General features: G+C 55.4%; 1 protein-coding gene across 9 annotated transcripts in view; it reads left to right on the top strand.

The window, feature by feature from the left end:
* TTLL8 (tubulin tyrosine ligase like 8) overlaps positions 1-18,337 on the top strand; it is a 66,984-nt gene that overhangs the window by 6,696 nt on the left and 41,951 nt on the right. For 8 of the 9 annotated variants that reach the window (XM_042948165.1, XM_042948164.1, XM_042948163.1 and 5 more), the window contains 7 exons: positions 1,578-1,669; positions 4,978-5,116; positions 5,771-5,844; positions 7,620-7,748; positions 8,846-8,960; positions 10,393-10,500; positions 16,419-16,605. In XM_042948165.1, the coding sequence (XP_042804099.1) occupies positions 1,578-1,669; positions 4,978-5,116; positions 5,771-5,844; positions 7,620-7,748; positions 8,846-8,960; positions 10,393-10,500; positions 16,419-16,605 (844 nt within the window). The remainder of the gene's footprint in view (positions 1-1,577; positions 1,670-4,977; positions 5,117-5,770; positions 5,845-7,619; positions 7,749-8,845; positions 8,961-10,392; positions 10,501-16,418; positions 16,606-18,337) is intronic. The other variant, XM_042948167.1, reaches the window with a different exon arrangement.

The following is an 18,337-nucleotide window of genomic DNA, read 5'->3' as shown; positions in this document are numbered from 1 at the left end:
TACGGTCTATTTTAACCCACGCTCCCTGCGTCCTGGAGGTCGCGTGCGTGTCAGCTGTTGAGCAGGGGCCCCGTGTGTGTTCACGAGGCGCTGTCCTGAAGATCTTAGTCCTCACTGCCCCTAGCTTGAGTTTCTGTCAGTTCCTGGTGGCTGTGCCTGCACGACGTGTGCCTGTGGCTTCCGTGGCTTCCGTGGCTTCCGTTTCTTGCCTGTCGTTCTGCTGAGCCTGGCGTCGCGCGTTCCAAGGCGATGCTGTTGGACTGTTGGTGCCACGGGCAGTTTCCTCGTGCCCTCCCCCTCCCCCCCACTCCCTCCCCTGTTCTGGCTTTTGTCTCCATGGGTTAATCTTGCTCCGGAACCTCACGTAGACGGAACCACTCATTGTCGCCTTTTGTGTCGGGCTTCGTCTGATAGACACATTGTGAATATTTTTCCCCCGATCCATGCTTTCTATCTTTCCACTTCCTTAACACAGCCGAACGTTTTCACTTCACCAATTTCAACTTTTACAGTTAGTGCTTTCTGTGTACCTCTCAGGGATTTTTGCCTGACCCAGGGCGGTGCTTTCTGCCGGCCGCTTTGTGCCCAGCATTCACACTGAGGCCCGTGATCGACTTCAAATTAATTGTGTGTGTTGTCAGGTGGGGGTGGGATTTGCTTTCTCCACGTGGACGTGTAGTTGTTAGAACAGCATCCCCACCGAATGGCTCTGCTGCTTTTGTCTGTATTGATGGGCCGCGTGGCTCCACAGGGCGAAGGATGGGGGGTGGGGGGTGGGTGGATGTCTGCTGCTGGCTAGCCCCGCCTCCGATGCTCCTGGGATATCCAGGCACCAGGCGTCCAGGAGGGTTCAGGAGGCCGGGTGGTCTGCATGGAAGGCACACATTCCAGGGGCCTGGGGACACTGGAATTTAAAGCCACCAGACAGGATGAGATGGCCCAGGGAGTGGGTAGGGACAGCACAGCATGGAGTCTGAGGCCCAGGCCTGGGCACCTCCAAGGTTAGGGTGTGGAGAGAGAGGAGGGGCCACAGTGAGGAGGGGAAGGGGGGCCCAGGGGAGTGACCATGGGACCAGCTTGTGTGTGTGTGACTTTTGCACGAGCCGTGTCCATGGTGGAGCCCAGAAGGTGAGGGTGTGGAGGGAGGCTGAAGGCAGGAGTGTGCAGGACGGTGGCCTGCAGAGAGGAAGGTTTTCATTTGAATTTTTAAGGCGTTTGCACTAAAACTGGGTGTGTGCTGATGGGAGTCTGGTGGCCAGAGTCAGGGACAGGAGCAGGGAGGGGCTGGTGGAAGGTAGGGCTGACCTGGACAGGTGGGGGTTGGGGGTGGGGTTAGGGTGAGTTGGGGTCATGGTCTCCAGAAGGAGAGAGGGTGCCCCAGCCAGAGCTGCCCACAGTGCAGCCTGGGGAGGGGCTGAGGAGTTGCAGGAGGAGGGTGTGGGGGCCAGGGTTGGGGGGGGAGGCGGGCTGGGAGGAGGGCCACGGGGGTGGGGGTGGGGCTTCTATGATTAGGGCTCCTTCCCAAGTGTCACCTGTGTGCTTTTACCTTTGCCTTGACGCCTGTTTCTCTTCTGCAGAATTAAAACGAGGAATTTCCCAAGACTTGACATCTTCCCCTAAATCAGACAGATACAAAATAGCAAGACAATTAACAGAAAAGGCCATCAAGGTAAAATGCGCTTTGGGGCTGGGGGGGCTGGGGGTGGGGAGCACCTTTTTTTAAAGTTTCATTGATGTAAGTAAGCTCTACACCCGGAGAGGGGCTCGAACTCACCACCCTGAGATCAAGAGTCCCATGCTCTTCGGACTGAGCCAGCCGGGCGCCCCGAGGCGGGGGTACTTCTTAAACACGGAGATTTACTTAGGAATTTGGAGAGGGACTGGGTCGCCTTTGAGGCCCTCGGCTCCCCTGCTGCCCTCGCCTCCACCAGCCTTGGTTCTGCCCTGGCTCCCCAGTGCCAGCCCCCAGGTGGCTGGGATTGAGGAAACTGCTGGTGATCTTTTGTGGGGGCAGAGGGCTGCCCTCGCTGGGGAAAAGCCTGCGTTCTCTGGCTTTACCCTGCCCAGCTCAGAAGGCTGGGCACACAGGAGCTCAGAGGAGCTCAGCACATCACACACAAAATGTGCTTCCAAAGTGTGAACGCACGGCCCGCGTGTGACCGGCTGGGTGCACCGAGTGTGCGCAGCCAGACCACAGCCACTGCACTGTGACGGGGCGCCTGCCGCCACCGGCCTGGTCCTGGTGGCCGCCTGGCGTGCTCTCTGGGGTTTCATGCCAATGGAACCATGCCAGCTCATTAATTTTCAGGTTTTCTACCGAAACCTAAAAACATGTGAACATTTGGGCTACAAATATCCCTTTAAGTATTGCGTTAGCTGATTTCACAAGCTTTTTTTTTTTTTTTTAATATTTATTTTTGAGACAGTGTGAGAGAGAGAGAGGGAGACAGAGGATCTTAGAAGCAGGCTCCAGGCTCCATGCTGACAGCAGGGAGCCCGATGTGGCGCTGGAGCTCACGAACCTCAAGATCGTGACCTGAGCCCAAGTCAGACGCTCAATCAATCAGGCGCCCCTGATTTCTCAAGTTTTCATAGTACTCTTGTTGAGATGTAGTTCAAAGTATTCTGTAATTCATAGATTCCTTTCCCTTGATTGTGGGTTACTTAAAAGCATAGTTAATGTCCATCCTTGTGAGGCTTTTCTATGTATTTTGTTGCTGATTTCTAGCACGGGCGCGCCGTGGGTGAGAATGTCATCTGCATAGTGCTATTCCGTTGACGTGGGTTCCGACTCGCTGTGTGCCCGGCATCGTGTGCGTTCACGTGAAGGCCGGTGCGGGTTCTCCATTCAGAGTCGTCAGGGCCGAGATGGTTATGTGCTCAGGTCTTGGAGTCTTGTTGCAATCTCTGGTCCGGGAGAGAAGCTGGTCAACGCCCGGTGATAACCGTGGATTCCTTCACTTTGTGGGAAGGTCAGTTTTGGCTTTATGCCGTTACAGCCCTCTGAGTGGCTGCGTACAGAAGTACCTTCCTGGTGAGGTGACTCTTTTGGTAAATTATGGGATGATTTTCTTTAGTGGTTTATTTGTCCCTAAGGATGTTTTGTCTCATATTTAGATCCTTTTATGTTCTACCTGTCTGTAGGCTCAGGCTTTTGATTTTCTCTTGTAAACAGCATTGATTGAGATTTTTAAAACTCCTTAAACACGGAGCCTTTGCTGCGTGTATCTGTAAGTGCGGTCCTGCTGTCCTCAGGCATCCCCATGTGTCCCGTCTCCTTGACCCACTCAGTTTTTCCTGGCTGCCCGGCTTCCCCCTCATTGTGTGCCTCCTTGTAGACCGATGACTTTTAAAATTCCATTTCCCCTCTCTTACATGTTACAGGTCTTATACTCTGTAGTTCCCCGAGGAACTGTATTCTGTCGATTAAAATTAATTAGCTTTCCTAAAGTTGTTCAATTTAACTATAAGCAAGCCAGGTGTTGGGGTGGCCAGGAGGTCTTGCTGGGGCACAGGGTGCTGACACTCTCGCAGGTGGTCAGTGGTCATGTTCCCTGCCCACCTCTCCATCAGGGCAGCCCCTCTGTGGCCAAGTTTGTCCACATCCCTCTGTCCTGGTGCACAGTCCTGTGGGCGGCGAGGACAGACTTTGGACAGATTTTCTGAGTGGAAGGAGGCTCGGAGAGGCCCTCTGACCTGCTGGGTCTGTCACGTGGGTGCTGGAACTTGAACTCACGGCTTCTAGTCCCAGGCACACGCTTTATCGTATGTGTTCCCGGGTGTGGACACATCCTAGCATGTGTTAGCTATCAGGGCTGTGTAACAAATCACTGTGAACTTAGCCGCTTAAACATTTGTTATCTCACAGCTTCTGTGGGGTCCTCCGCTTAGGGTCTCTCAAGGCTGAAATGAGGCATCAGCTGGGCCGGGGTCTCATCCGGAGTCTCAACTGGAGAAGGACCTACCTCCGGGCTCCCTGGGCTTGTTGGCAGGATTCATTCCCTTGTGGCCGTAGAACTGGCTTCTTCAGAGCTAGCAATGGGGCAAGGTCTCTCCTGCTTTGAATCTCCAACTTCAGGGAAGCCCTGGACCCCCTTTTAAGAGGTGCATCTGATTAGGTCAGGCCCACCCAGGATAGTCTGTCTTCTGGTCAATTCAGTCAGCTAATCAGGGACACCAGTGAGCTTGAGCCACTTGCCCTCTCTGCCTGCTCCCACAAACTCGCAAGGCCCTAAGCTCACTGCTGACTATGCACCTGTTTCCTGACTGCCCTGCAGCTGTCACCCTCTGTGACCCTAACGCAGGTGAATGTGTCCAGGCTGTGCCCTCAGCAGCATGAGACCCAGGGGCTCCAGCATGACCATTACTCTCCCATCCCCCAGCTGCGAAAGCCTAGGTACACTCCACCAGCTGCCAGCTGCCTGCCTGGTGCCCAGGCATCTGCGTTCATTCCCACAGTGACTGGAGGAGTCCCCAGCCGTCCTGGTGCTGGCACTCCTGTCCCTCAGGCCCTTCCTGGGTGGATGAACGACTCCTCCCCCTCATCCCTCCTTAAACCTCAGGCACCCATCCTCTCACCCCCAAGCATGAGGGACTGTTGCCTTCGTCGAGAAGAGAGAGTGTGGATCGCACCCCCTCCAGGTTCTGCCGCCCCAGGCCCACCTTCCAGACCCAGACCTGCCCTGAGCTGAGGCTACACCCCTGGTCCTGCTTGTGCTGCACCTCTGAGCCTTTGTGCGTGTGAGGCCCATGTGTGCAAGGCCCACGAAGTGGACACACACCACAGAGGAGGACCCAGCCCCATGCCCGTGTGTGTGCGTTCTGGGTGTTTCCGGGTGTTTCCTTGGAGCAGGACGTGAGTGTCATCCCACCTGCTGGTGCAGTCTGTCTGTCCCTCCTGCTCTGAAGGCTCCTCTCAGAGAATTAGCTGCCTTGTCTTTCGATTCTTTCATTTAAAATATGCTCTTGCAATTTGAGGAAAAGAAGATTTTCTCCATCTACGGGCACTACCCAGTGATACGGGCCGCCCTCCGAAGAAAGGGCTGGGTGGAGAAGAAGTACCACTTTCTGCCCAAGGTCCTCCTGAATGTGGACGATGACGGTGTGGGGGTGACAGGTAGAGTATCGAAGGCGTCATGTCTCTCGGAGTAAGGCACGTGTGTGTCTGTCAGAGGACCAGATGAGTCACACTGCCCCGGAGATGCTGTTCTGGCCGCAGGGCCTGTGTCCTGGGCCTCCGCCCCATGTGTCCCCGTCACCCTCCTGGCCTGCCTTCCGCAGGTGACCACGCACTGCGCGTGTGCTCTCACGCCCTGGTCTGCTTGCTTCTCAGTGTCCCACTGCCCATGCCAGGCGTCGTCCTCCCGGGTCTGCCCAGTTGCCAGGCTCCTTCAGCACCCGCCCCCACCCCGCCCTGCCCGGCCCTCCTCTGGCCTCTCCCCGGCTCGCCCTGCCCGAGGCCCCGCCTCCCGCTCCGCTCCGCAGACGGCAGGTGCACCCTCAGTCCCTGGGGTCTGCGCAGGCCCGCTCTGCACATCAAAGCCCAGGCCCCCTGCCCGCTCCCCGAGCCCCTCTGCGCCACGAAGGCCGCCCCGCCCCACGCCGGTCCGCGACCCTGGCGCTGAGCCCCCGGTGGAGGGTTCGTGCGGCTGACGCTCAGCTCAGACGGGCGGAAGTGGCCCGGGCCCCGGAAGGTTGCTGAGGAGTCGAGAGTGCGCTGTGGCCGCGGGGCCCTGCCGTGCTGACGACTCTCCGGGTGTCGTGTTTGCAGAACAGAAACGTGCGGAAGGCAGAGAAAACCAAGAAGCGGCTTCGGAGAAGACAGATGACATCCACGATGTGATGGTAGGTCCCCCCGCCTCCTCACACTGTCACCTTCCGGGTGTCCTGGGGACAGGCGACAAGGCCAGGCAGGCCAGGCTGCAGGACACATATGCGTGCGCTTGCTGGTGTGCATCCGTGCACGGGCTCATTGCGGGGGGGGGGGGGGGGGGGGGGGGGGGCGGGGCATGTGCGCGCCTTCTCCTGTGTGTCCGTATGCTCCTGCTCTCCCGTGTGTATGTGTGTACCTGTGTGCGTGCTCGTGTTCGTCTGTACATGCCCTTGTTCATGTGCTTGTGTGTGCCCCGTGCACGTGCTTGCGTGTGTCCATGTGTGCGCATGCGTGCAAGGAGACAAGCTGTGGCTACAACTCTGTGGAAGCCGTGGGAAAGGACCAGAGCAGGCAGGAGGGCACACAGGCCACTTGGTGAGGCCGCGATGGTGCGGACAGGGGTGCGCAGGCGGGAGGCGGAGTCAGGTGCAGAGCAGGGCCGGGCTTGTGGGGCCTCACCCAGGTCAACGAGCAAGGTCAGCGCTGAAGAAGCAGCGGCTCCTGGAGACAGCACTGGGAGACCGTGCACCTGCCGGGGTGGGGGGCGAGGGGGGGACGTTGCAAGTTGCCTGATGTGGGGGAGGGGAGAAAGGTAAAACCCTGCCCAACAGCTCCACAAGGAAGACAGCTGATACCTCCCACGGTTGGAAGGAGGACAGGTCTTCTGGGTCCCCGGAAGACCCCTGAGGGCGGCCGGGAGGCCAGCCAGAGCGGGGCACTCCACGGACCTGGGGAGATCTAAGGTCCAGAACGTGTGCAGGGCTCACAGAGGAGCAGTGAACGGACACACGGGGAAGTGGGCCCAGCCCCGGATGCAGACACTAAGCTCCAGAGTTGACTCGGGGAACCCCGAGGAGGCGCCGTGTGGAGTCAGGGGGCTGAAGGTCCACGCCCTGCTAAGACAGTCCGTCCCACATTTGAACAACAAATGGGACTTGCACCAGAAAGTGGCAACAAAAGCTAGCCGTCACTCTGGAGTAGGAGGGAAGGCCATGCGTCCAGCACTGGGATGGGTTTTAGGAACTGATGCTGCTGGCCAGCTCCCGGCTCCCTCTGGGCGCTCGTGTTGGCATTGGGGTGGGGGGAGCCCGGTCCTGCCCTCACATGGGGTCCAGGCAGGCCAGGCTGCGTTGCAGAACATTAGGTGTGCCCTCAAATGCTGGTCTGCTCGGAATGACCCTGAAGGGTCTTGAGGGTGTCAGAATTTTGGACAATGTTTTCCTTTCCTTGTATCTCGTTGGTGAGATATTTTGACCAAACAGGTGCTTCTACTTGTGAACAAAAGCATAGCCGCCAAGGCCACCCTGGGTCTAGCTCAGTGGCCCTGCCTCTTGCTCGGCGGGAGTGGGGAGGAGGGGGGGAGGCCGTCTCCCATGGTCACCCAGGCCACGAAGCAGAGAGTTCACCCCGTGCCCACGTGTGGCATGTCCCCAAACCTCACGTGGGCATCCATGGGCAGGCAGCTCACACCTCACTCAGCCGCACACTTTTGGTGCCCCTGCAGCTGCCAGCCAGAGCCCCGCACTTGTTTCTTGAGAGCAGGGCCCCTGTGTGCTGGTTGCTCCCAGCACAGCACATAGTAGGCCCTCAGGGAACAGGTGTCTCTAGCTTTCCAGACGAGAATCACAGAATACACACTTTAAGTGTCATTTAAAATCTGATTTCCTTCACTCTTACTGACACCCCAACACCCAAAGATATGAACCTTGGATGTTGGGTTTTGATGAGGGTTTTTTTTTCTTGCCAGTCCAGGTTGGTCAAAAACGAAATGCCGTACTTCCTCTGGACCATCAAAAGGGATGTCGTTGACTATCACAGCTTGAGCTGTGACCAGATGCTGAATCACTATGGGAAGACGGCTTCCTTCACCACCAAGGTGAGTGGGAGGGCTGGCGGGGAGGCTGGCGGGACAGGAGCCCCAGGCACCAGGGCCCTGAGGCTGGGAGGACGACACGTGGACTGGTCACCTCCGGGCTCCTCCCTGGGACCGCTGCCTGGTCAGAGGCCACACCATGCGGTCTCGGTGTCCAGAGTCCCTCAGCACCTCAGCAGCCCCACTGCTGCTCCCAGGGCCCCAAGTGCCCTTTGGCCTGTGACTGTCCTCTGGGCACGCAGGCCAAACCCCAGGCAGGGCGGTGGGGGTTACCGGCACAGCCCCACCTGGGCTTTGCACCCCGGAGGGGCTCTGGGTCTGAGGGAGAGCCAGGCCACCGCCCCTGCCCTGGGGCTTCCGGCCCCTCCTGTCACCCCCTTTCAGTCCCACGGCCCCCTCCCTGCTACTTCAGGGGCCTGAGGTCCGCCCAGGGTGGACAGGCCTGCATGTATCCTCTCGGGAGAGGCTGGGTAGAGGGGCTTCCTGGCAACAGGGATAACCCGGAGGCTCAGGGGTGAGGCTGACACTGCCACCAGTGCTCCCCGTGGGGGTCTGGCCCCTACACACCCTCGCCAGGCCTCCTGGTGACCTCCTCTGGGGTGTGGGCCGTGCCCGCAGGTGGCACAGTCAGGCCAGAAACCCCACAAAGACCCCCTGGCAGAGTAGCCACCAGCGTGCCCAGCAGCCAGTGGGCGCTGCATTTCCCGGCCCCTTGGCACTCTTTTCCAAGTGGGGCAATGAGCCGGACCGTGGGGTGCAAAACTGCCAAGCCTGTGTAACAGCCAGTGTTACCTTTGTGGGGCAGCCGTGAGTGTGCCCATGAGCGAGCCCACTCCCTCCTTCCTGGGGCCTGGGCCCAGCACCATCTAGGCACCTGGGAGGGGAGCACAGGACCTACCACCCCTGTCTCCTCCTGGCCTGCACGTCGGCCAGCACAACCAGCTGACCGGGGGGCAGGAGGGACTGGGAGGCCGGTGGGGGGGCACCCCCGCCTCCCGAGAGCCCCTTGGAGCTGGTGCTGCCGGCCGGTGGGCGTTCAGGCTGGTCTGAGTGGACCAGCACACGGCCCGCGGGGGCCTGACGTGCCGCTGTCTCTGGAGATCGGGCTGTGTGTCAACATGAGGAACCTACCGTGGTACGTCCAGGCCGACCCTGACTCCTTCTTCCCACGTTGCTACGGCCTCTGCACCGAGAACGAGAAGCAAGAATTCCTGGGTGAGTCCGTGGCTGGAGGCGAGGCCACCGGGCGTCAGGCGGCCAGGGCCCCTCTGTGGCCCACTTTCTCGCTGAGGTGGCTGCGGAAGCCTTTGGAAGGGAGGGGGGGCTGGGCCGCAGCTGCAGGGCTGGACCGGTCCCGTCCCAAGGCCCGGGGGCTCAGCTCCGTCTCACGTGGTGAGGGCCGGTCCAGACGTTTCCATGGGCCGCAGCTGCAGGGTGGAAGCAGGAGGCTGACGGGGGCTGTGGAGCCGAGCGTCAGCAGCTTGGTTCTGACTGGGCTTCTGGGAGAGGCTGGCGTGGGGCTGGTCCTGTGGGTGACAGGCTCTGGCCTGGGGACAGAGGGAGGACTCTTGGATTGACCCGCCAAGGGAGGAGAGAGAAGGGGAAGGTCAGGGCAGGTGAGCACTGCCCTTTTGGGGGTAACTTGTGTTTCCTGAGCACGGGCCTGGGGCCATGGAGATACGGCATTGCCCTGCCGTGTGATCTGACCCCACCCTGCAGCTCCCAGGAGCAGATGGCTACAGGCAGGACAAGGTGGGGTCTGTGCGGGCTGGAGGTGAGAGGTGCAGGGGAGGAGAGAGTGGTGAGGAGGGGCCTCTCAGAGAGACCCGGAGGGCAGGAGCTCGGAGGGGACCGGGCCGCAGAGGGCAGTGTGCCTGAGTGTGACGGGCAGAGGGGCTACGGGTCAGCAGGCGAGCTCAGGGTCTTTGTTCCGGTGGACAGAGGAGGCTCAGGAGAGAAGCTCTGAGGTCCTGGGGAAGCTGGGGAAGGGAGCTCAGGTTCCGGATGTTTCCCATGTGGCAGCAGCTGCCGGGTGGGCGGGTGGGGTTGGGGTGGGGGGCAGCTTCCTCTGCAATGAGGAAGGGCAAGTTTTGGTGAGAAGGTGTGGGAGTCTCTTGCGGACCTCCCCGAGGGCACGGGTGGGAGGTGAGTATGGGCTGGCTCACGGGGGTGCCGGCCGCCTCTCTGGGCACGAGCCAGCGCTCCGAGCCAGGCCAGCCCCCAGCTCTGCATCCCCAGAGCTGTCCCCTGTGCCCAGCCCCTCGGTCCATGCACGCCAGGAGCTGTGGGAGCCAGCATGTCCAGGGAGGTGCGGACGGGCTCCTGGGGTGGTCAGGGTCCTGGTGTGTCTGCGGGGGTCTTCTGTCCTCTGTGCGGGGCTGAGGGCACAGGAGCAGGGGGAGGTGGTGAGGGCGTCCATGCACTGTGGCCCCAGGGGGGTGGGGCGAGCAGGAGAGAGGCAGTGCGCGGGTTCTGCTTCTGGGCCTGTTGACAGGGCCCACGAGGGGCCGGGGTAGAGGGAACGGCCCCCTCGAAGGCAGCGAGGGGGAGGTGAGGCCTGTGGGGCGCCTGGGCCGAGGACAGCTGGTGCTGGCCGAGGTCCCTGGTCCCCGGCCGGAGAGGGGGCGAGGCCTGGGTGTCCTTTCAGACGACTTCCGGCGGACGGTGGCCTCCAGCATCCTCAAGTGGGTGGTCAGGCACCACAAGTGCGGCAGCAGCGGGGAGGCCGGCGACCGCGGCCCCGGCAGCAAGAAAGGTGTGTGGGGCCCGAGGCTGCACCGTGCGGGGAGAACGGTGCAGGAGGGGCAGCGGGCCGTGCGTCCAGGCGTCCTCCCTCCCTGCAGAAGAGGGAGACGGGGGTGGCTTTCCCACGTGGTGCAGAGCCACCGTGGCGTTAGGCCTACGAAACCCAAAGAAGTTGTTGTTGTTGATTTTGATAAAGCAGCTTTCGGTTTGCAGCGCACTTGCGCAGAAGGTGCAGGGATTTCCCATAGGCCCCCAGAGCCCCCTCCGCCCTCAGCGTCCCCACCGGCTGGTGCCTTTGCTGTGACGGATGCCCCCGTGTGGACACGTCGTTCTCACGGCGTTTGTAGCGAGCTGCGGTCTTGCACGCGGGGTGGGTTGGGACAGCTGCGTCAGGGCGCGGGCCCGCCGTCACGTACCAGACACAGTGCTTCCGGTGCCCTGACGTCCCCACCTGGGGACGCGCCCCTGGCCCCGCCCCTGGCCACCACTGGTCCTTTCGCTGTCGCGGTCATTCCGCCTTTTGCAGATGTCCTATGGCTGAAAGCATACATATGTAGCCTTCCTTTTCTTTTCCTTTTTAAGTTTATTTACTTATTTTGAGAGAGACAGAGAGAGAGGGGGCTCCCACATGAGCAGGGGAGGAGGAGGAGGAGAGGGAGAGTGGGGGAGGGCAGACGGAGAGGGAGAGAGAATCCCAAGCGGGCTCCACGCTGTCAGCACGGAGCCCGCCGTGGGGCTCGAACGCTCAAACCGTGAGATCATGACCCGAGCTGAAATCCAGAGCTGGACGCTTAACGACTGAGCCCCCCGGGCGCCCCCAGACGTGGCCTTTTCTGGCCTCTTTCACTCAGTGATGTGCAGCTAAGGTCCCTCCAACTGCATCATGGCTTGGTAGCTCATTTCCTTTTAGTGCCACATCACACTCCATTGTGTGGATGGCCCACCGTGTGGCTGACTTCTCCATCACCTACTGAAGGGCATGTTGGCTGCTTCCAAGTTTGGGCAGTTATGATCTGGGTGCAGGTTTTTGTACAACCGTAAGTTTTCAACTCGTTTGACTACCACAGAGCCTGATCGCTGGACACGATGGTAAGAGTGTGCTTTGGGGCGCCTGGGTGGCTCAGTCGGTGAAGCGTCCGACTTCGGCTCAGGTCATGATCTCGCGGTCCGTGAGTTTGAGCCCCGCGTCGGGCTCTGTGCTGACAGCTCGAAACCTGGAGCTACTTCGGATTCTGTGTCTCCCTCTCTCTCTGACCCTCCCCCGTTCATGCTCTCTCTCTCTGTCTCAAAAACAAATAAACGTTAAAAAAAAAAAAAAAAAAAAAAAAAAAAAGAGTGTGCTTAGTTTGGGAAGACACCACCAAGCTGTCCTCCACAGTGGCCACACCATTTTGCACCCCACCAGCAATGAGTGCTTCGCGTCCTCCCAGCGCGCGTGGCGTCCGTGGTCCGGATTTGGGCCGTTGTGGCAGGTGTGTAGTGTCCCTTGTTGTTTTCACGTAAAGTTCCCCAATGACACGTGGCATTGAGCATCTTTTTTTGCTTTTTAAAATACACTATTTTTATTTATTTACTTATTCATTTGTTTACTTATTTATTTATATGTTTTTAGAGAGAGAGTGTGTGAATTGGGGAGAGGGACAGAGGGAGAGAGAGAGAGAGAGAATTTTTTTTTTAAAGTTTTTTATTTCTTAGAGAAAGCAGGAAAGATGGGCAGAGGGAGAGAGAGAGAATCTTAAGCAGGCTCCATGCTCCGTGTGGAGCCTGATGTGGGGCTCTAGCCCACGACCCTGGGATCATGACCTGAGCTGAAATCAAGAGTCAGACTCTCAACCGACTGAGCCACCCAGGCGCCCTGTGTATCTTTTAATATACTTCTTGCCATCTGTAAATATAGTCTTTGATGAGAAATCTGTTCAGCTTCCCTACCATTTGAAAATGTTTATGGTTGAGGTTTAAGAGGGGTTTTGTGTGTGTGATGTGTGTGTGTGTGTGTGTGTGTGTGTGTGTGTGTGTGTGTGTGTGTATTTCGGATAACAGCCCTTTACCAGATGTGTCTTTTGCAAATATTTTCTCCAAGTCCATGACTTATCTTCTCATCCTCCTGACAGTATCGAGTCCAGCTTATCAAGTATTTCTTTCATAGACTGTGCCTTTGGGAATGTGTCTAAAAACTTATCACTGCACCCAGGTTCATCTTGGTGGTTTCCCATGCTGTCTTCTAGGAGTTCTGTACTTTCGTGTTTCACACTTGGGTGTATGATCCATTTTGAGTTAATTTCTATGAAGGGTGTAAAATCTGTATCTAAATTCTTTTTTGTGTGCATTTTTTTGCACCTGTTTCAGCATGATTTGTTGAAAAGACCACTTTTTTTCTGTTGTATAGCCTTTGCGCCTTTGTCATGGATCAGTTGACCATATTTTTGTGGGTCTGTTTCTGGGCTCTTTATTCGGGTCCAGGGATCTATTTGTCAGTTATTTCACCAGTACCACACTATCTCGATTACATAGACTTGTGGTAAGACTTGAAGTTGAATAGTATCAATTCTCCAATTTATCCTTCTCCTTCAATATTGGGTTGGCTATTCTGTATCCTTTGCCTCTCCATGTAAATTTTAGAATCAACTTGTCAGTATCCATAAGCTGCCTTGTGGGATTTTGATTGGGATTGCATTGAATTTATAGGCTGAGTAGGGAAGAACTGACATCTTTTTTTTTTAAGTTTATTTATTTTGAGAGAGACAAAGACAGTACAAGGGGAGGAGGGGCAGAGAGAGGGGAGAGAGAGAGAATGCCAAGCAGGCTTTATGCTGTCAGCATGGAGCCCGACGCGGGGTCTGATCCCACAAACTGTGAGATTATGACCTGAACTGAAATCAAAAGTCTGATGCTCAACTAACCAAGCCACCCAGGCACCCCAAGAACTGACATCTTGACAATAAATCTTTCCTATTCGTGAACATGGGATATCTCACTATTAATTTCATTCTTCTTTGATTTCATTTATCAGAGTTTTGTAGTTTTCCTCATATAGATCTTGAACGTATTTTGTTAGATTTATTTATTTATATATATATTTAAGTTTTTGGGTGCTAATGTAAATGGTGTTGTGTTTTTAATTTCAAATTCCAATAATTCATTTCTGGTATGTGGGAAAGTGATTAATCACTTATTAGTTCTAGGAGTTTTTTGTCAATTCTTTCAGATTTTCTACATAGATAATCATGTTATCTATGAATAAAGACAGTTTTATTTCCTGCTCAATTTGTGTGCCTCTTATTTTCTTGTCTCATTGCATTAGCTAGGATTTCCAGTATGATGTTGGAAAAACAGTGGTGAGAGGGAGGAGGTCCCTGCCTTGCACTTGATTTTAGAGTGTAAATTTCTCATATCTCACCATTAAGTATAATGTTAGCTATAGGGGGTTTTTGTATATATTCTTTATCAAGTTGAGGAAGTTCCTCTCTATTCCTAGCTTGCTGAGAGCTTCTATCATGAATGTGAGTTGAATTTTGTCAAATGTTTTTCTGTATCGATACGATCACGTAATTTTTCTTCTTTAGCCTTTTGATGTATAATAGATTACATTAATTGATTTTCAAATGTTGAACCAGTTTTGCATACCTAAGATAAATCTTATTTGATTATCAAATAAGATTTGATTATGGTGTATAATTCTTTTTATACATTGTGGATTTGACTTGCTAATATTTTAGTGAGGATTTCTGTATTATTATTCATGAGAGATTTTAGTCTTTAGTTTTCTTTTCTCATGTCTTTCTCTGGTTTTGGTGATAGGGTAATGCTGGCTTCATAGAACAAGGAAGGAAGTATTCCCTGTTTCTATCTACTGAGATTGTGGAAAATTGCTATAATTTCTTCTTTAAATGGTAGAATTCACCAGTGAACCCATTTGGACCTGGTGCTTTCTGTTTTAGAAGGTTATTAATTGCTGATTCAGTTTATTTAATAGATATAGGTCTCTTCAGATGATCTATTTCTTTTTGTGTGAATTTTGACAGGTCGTGTCTTTCAATAAATTGGTCCATTTCATCTAGATTATCAAATTTGTGTGCAGAGAGTTCATCGTATTTCTTTACTATCTTTTCAATGTCCATGAGATCTATAATGATGTCTTCTCTTTTTTAAAAAAATGTACTTATTTTGAGGGAGAGAGACAGAGAGCGAGCAGGGGAGGAGCAGAGAGATGGGGAGACACAGAATCTGAAGCAGGCTCCTCACCTTCAGTGCAGAGCCTGATGCGGGGATCTGTCCCATGAGCATGGGATCATGACCTGAGCCGAAATCGAGTCTGACGCTTAAGTGACTGAGCCACCCAGGCACCCCAAGAATAATAAAAATATTCTTATTAAAAATAAGAATAAGAAAAATAAAATATCAAGAATAAGAAAAGTAAAAGTTTGTACTTTACCTTCATTCATTCCTTTCCTAACACTCTTCCTTTCTTGTGGAACCGACCTATGTTATTTTCCTTCTCTTTGAAAAACTTGACATTTCTTGGCAGGTCTACTGGCAAAAAAAATTTCCTCAATTTTTTTAAAAAATTTTGTCTGAAAGAGTGTTCTATAATCTCATGATTAGGTCTCAGTCTTTAGTGAACCTGTGCCCCCGGACTATGAACGTCACTGTGCTTCTCAGTTTTTACCCCCTTTGGCGGGACAGAGGGCTAGCGGGGGCTGGAGTTGGGTCTTTGCCTTCTCCCAGCAGGTCAGGCTCTGGGCAACTCTTTCTCCTGAGGGCGGGCCTCCTGAAGAACAGAATGCTCTGGCAATTTGCAAGATGGTCCCTTTTCCCTTTCCTTGCCAGAAGCAGGAGGGGATTTTTCTCCCATACTCACTGTGAAAACCAGGTCAAGTTGCCAGAGGTAAGACTGACGAAAGCATGGGGGCCCCCTGAGCCAGACTGTCCTGGAACTTTTAACCCTCAGATCTGTCCACACGGAGCCTTCATCAATTACAGTTCAGGTTTCCTGTCCGGGTGTTGGCGGCTGGGGGGTTCTGACCTGGTGAGGTGCGGTTCGCTATATCCACCTGACTGTCTCTGCAAATTTCGGGGACGATGGTTTGTCCGGCGACCTCAGCTCTGAAGCAGCAAAGAAGAGTTGTTGATTCTTTTTACTTGTTGTCAGGCCAGGTTGACAACTTCCAGGTCCCTTGTGTGCCTGATCAGAAAACAGAAGTGCAGTTTTCCCCTTGAAAATGGTTATTTTTATGTTCTGTGAATTTCACCACAATACAGGTTAAAAACGCACATTGTAATGTCTACAACAGCCGTGTGAATGCAGCTCTTTCTCCCGGGCCCAGCACTGCCGGGGTCTGTGAGGCCTCGGCCCATGCAGGGCCTGACCCCCATGCCCACCCTGCCCCAGTTTGTGGAGTTGTTTTCATCCCAACAAGCCTCCTGGTCCCTGGGTTTACCTTTCTTCAGGCTCCTTCCCCATAAGTGCGCGCAGACAGATGCTGGCTGTGAGCTCCCTCTCCCTCAGTGGCTTGGGGGTGGGGGGGCCCAGGCCCGGGCTGCCTCGCGTGGGAGCTCGGCCTCTCGAGGGTCGCTTTCGCCTTGCCGGGGGAGCTCCCCATGCTTCCTGAGACCCAGGGGTCCAGCTTGACTCTGGGGTTCCAGGAGAGTGAGATGCTGGGTAAGAGTGGGTAAGCTCACAGTGGCTCGTGGGCGTCAGGCAGGACTGCTCACCAAGTACTTACCGGCCCACCAGCGCGGGCTCAGGAAAGCCGGGCTTTTGTAGCAAGTCAGGAAGTAGTGTCGCGTTCGTGGGTGCTGAGTGTGGCCGGAGGGCAGAGCAGCGGGAAGGCCAGACGCAGGCGTGGTGCCCAGGTTGGCCGGGCTGGGGCGGCCTGTGTCCGGTGCCCCAGGTGGTCCCCCCTCCACGAGCCTGTGTTTGGGTTTCAGTTCCCGAGAATGCGGAATCCAAGCCCATGGGCCTCTCGGGGGAGCTCGTGGACACCGCATGCAAGGTGTGCCAGGCCTACCTGGGTCAGCTGGAGCACGAGGACATCGACGTCTCCAAGGACGCCACCCAGGACCTCACGGAGGACGAGTGGAAGGACCTGACGCAGCAATACTACTCCCTCGTTGAGTAAGACGCGCCCCGTGTCCCCCGTTCAGTAAGAAGCGCTGGGCAGCAAGGCTCACCTACACGGGGGGGCGGGGGTGTCTGGGGGGGCGGGGGCTTCAGGAGCTGTCCAGGGAAGTCCCGCCCTGGGACACCTGGAGCGCCTGTCCGGGGTTGGGGCTCCTGTCAGGGTGCTGGGGTACGCAGATCCCACCAAGTCCCTGTTGGCTCATAAAAGGATGACACTCCCTCGGGGGCTCCTTTGGGTAACGTCGCCTAAAGCATCTTCCACACGGTTCTTGTCTTTTACCTCATTTGAACCCCACGAGTGGGCTCTGGACAGAGCAGAATGCTTCCTCGGCCCAGCCCAGCTGACTCTCCACGGCCTTCAGGGCTCCCTGCCACATGGGAATCCAGAGGCCGAGCTTGGCTCTCCTCCCCGTCTCCCGAAGGGAAGGCCGAGTCCTTCCCGGGGGACGGGCGGAGACCCAGGACCCCCTGAACAGCGGCCAACAGAGGAGCTGGGGCAGAGGTGACCCAGGCGCCCCTGCAGCAGGAGCAGGACTGTGAGGAGGGTCTGCCCAGAGCCCCCCGCCCCCACCACCCCAGGGACACTGTTGTTCTTTCCTTCCTTCTTTACTTCTTTTGGATCAGTCGAGTATCTTCTTTTCCTTTGGATCGAGTACAGCTGCGTGTGCTGCTGTCTGTCCAGCCGGATGTACTTCTGCACGTGTACCCACCCGGCGAGACCACCACCCAGCTCGGGATGAAAACCATTTGCAGCCCCCATCAGGCCCCCTAGGCACCTTCCCAGGCGGAGACCCCACAGAGGTCGCTCCCGACTGCTACCGCCGTAACCAGTTTTGTTGCGGGATTTCACGGTCACGGACTCACGCAGGCTGTGCTCTCTGCTTTGTGACTTTCGCTTGACACGGAATCTGTGGGGTTCATCCACACTGTGCGCGCAGCCGAGTTTTCTGGTATCCACAGGGCACAGAACTTTCCCTCCTGACGTGGGTGAGCAGCTGGGTTACCCCCGGTGTTTGAACATTTTCCAGAGTGGTTCCACGTATCCAGATGCCAGCAGCATTGAACGTGGGCTACGCTTCCTGCACGTGGCAGGCAGCCTTGTCACCACGAGTCTTTTCAGTTCTCTCTTCTTGTTCTTCGCTTGCACTCCTCTGACGACCGGGCGGTTGGATATCGCTTCAGATGCTTGTCAGTCATTTGAGTATCTTCTTTTGGGAGGTGCTTGTCCGCGTCTCTCATGTATTTGAAAATCAGGTTGGTTGTGTCTTTTTAAATCGTATTAATTAAACAATTTTTATTGATTATTTTCTTGTCGTTGTTAATGTTTGTATTATCACTGTCACTTTCCTATTAGCTTGGCAGTCTTTTTAAAATGTTCTCTGTGTCCTTTTTAAAGTCCAGTATAGTTGGCATACAGTGTGATATTAGTTCAGGTGGGCAATCTGGTGACTCAACGCTTCTATCCGTCACCCAGCGCTCAGCCCAACAGGTGCACCCCTTAATCCTGATCACCTGTTTCTCCCATCCCCCGCCTCCTCTCCGGTGACCATCGGTGTCTTCTCTGTAGTTGAGTCTGTTTCTTGGTTTGTTTCCCTCATTTTTTCCCCTTTGCTCATTTGTTTTGTTTGTTGAGTGAAATCACGTGGTATTTGTCTTTTTCTGACTTATTTTGCTTAGCATTATACTCTCTAGCTCCATCCATGTTATCGCAAATGGTGAGATTTCA

Source organism: Panthera leo, chromosome B4, assembly GCF_018350215.1.
Source record: "Panthera leo isolate Ple1 chromosome B4, P.leo_Ple1_pat1.1, whole genome shotgun sequence".
In the NCBI taxonomy this organism is placed as follows: Eukaryota; Metazoa; Chordata; class Mammalia; order Carnivora; family Felidae; genus Panthera; species Panthera leo.
The sequence above is the reverse complement of the archived record's forward strand: the minus strand, read 5'-3'. Positions and strand labels throughout refer to the sequence as shown.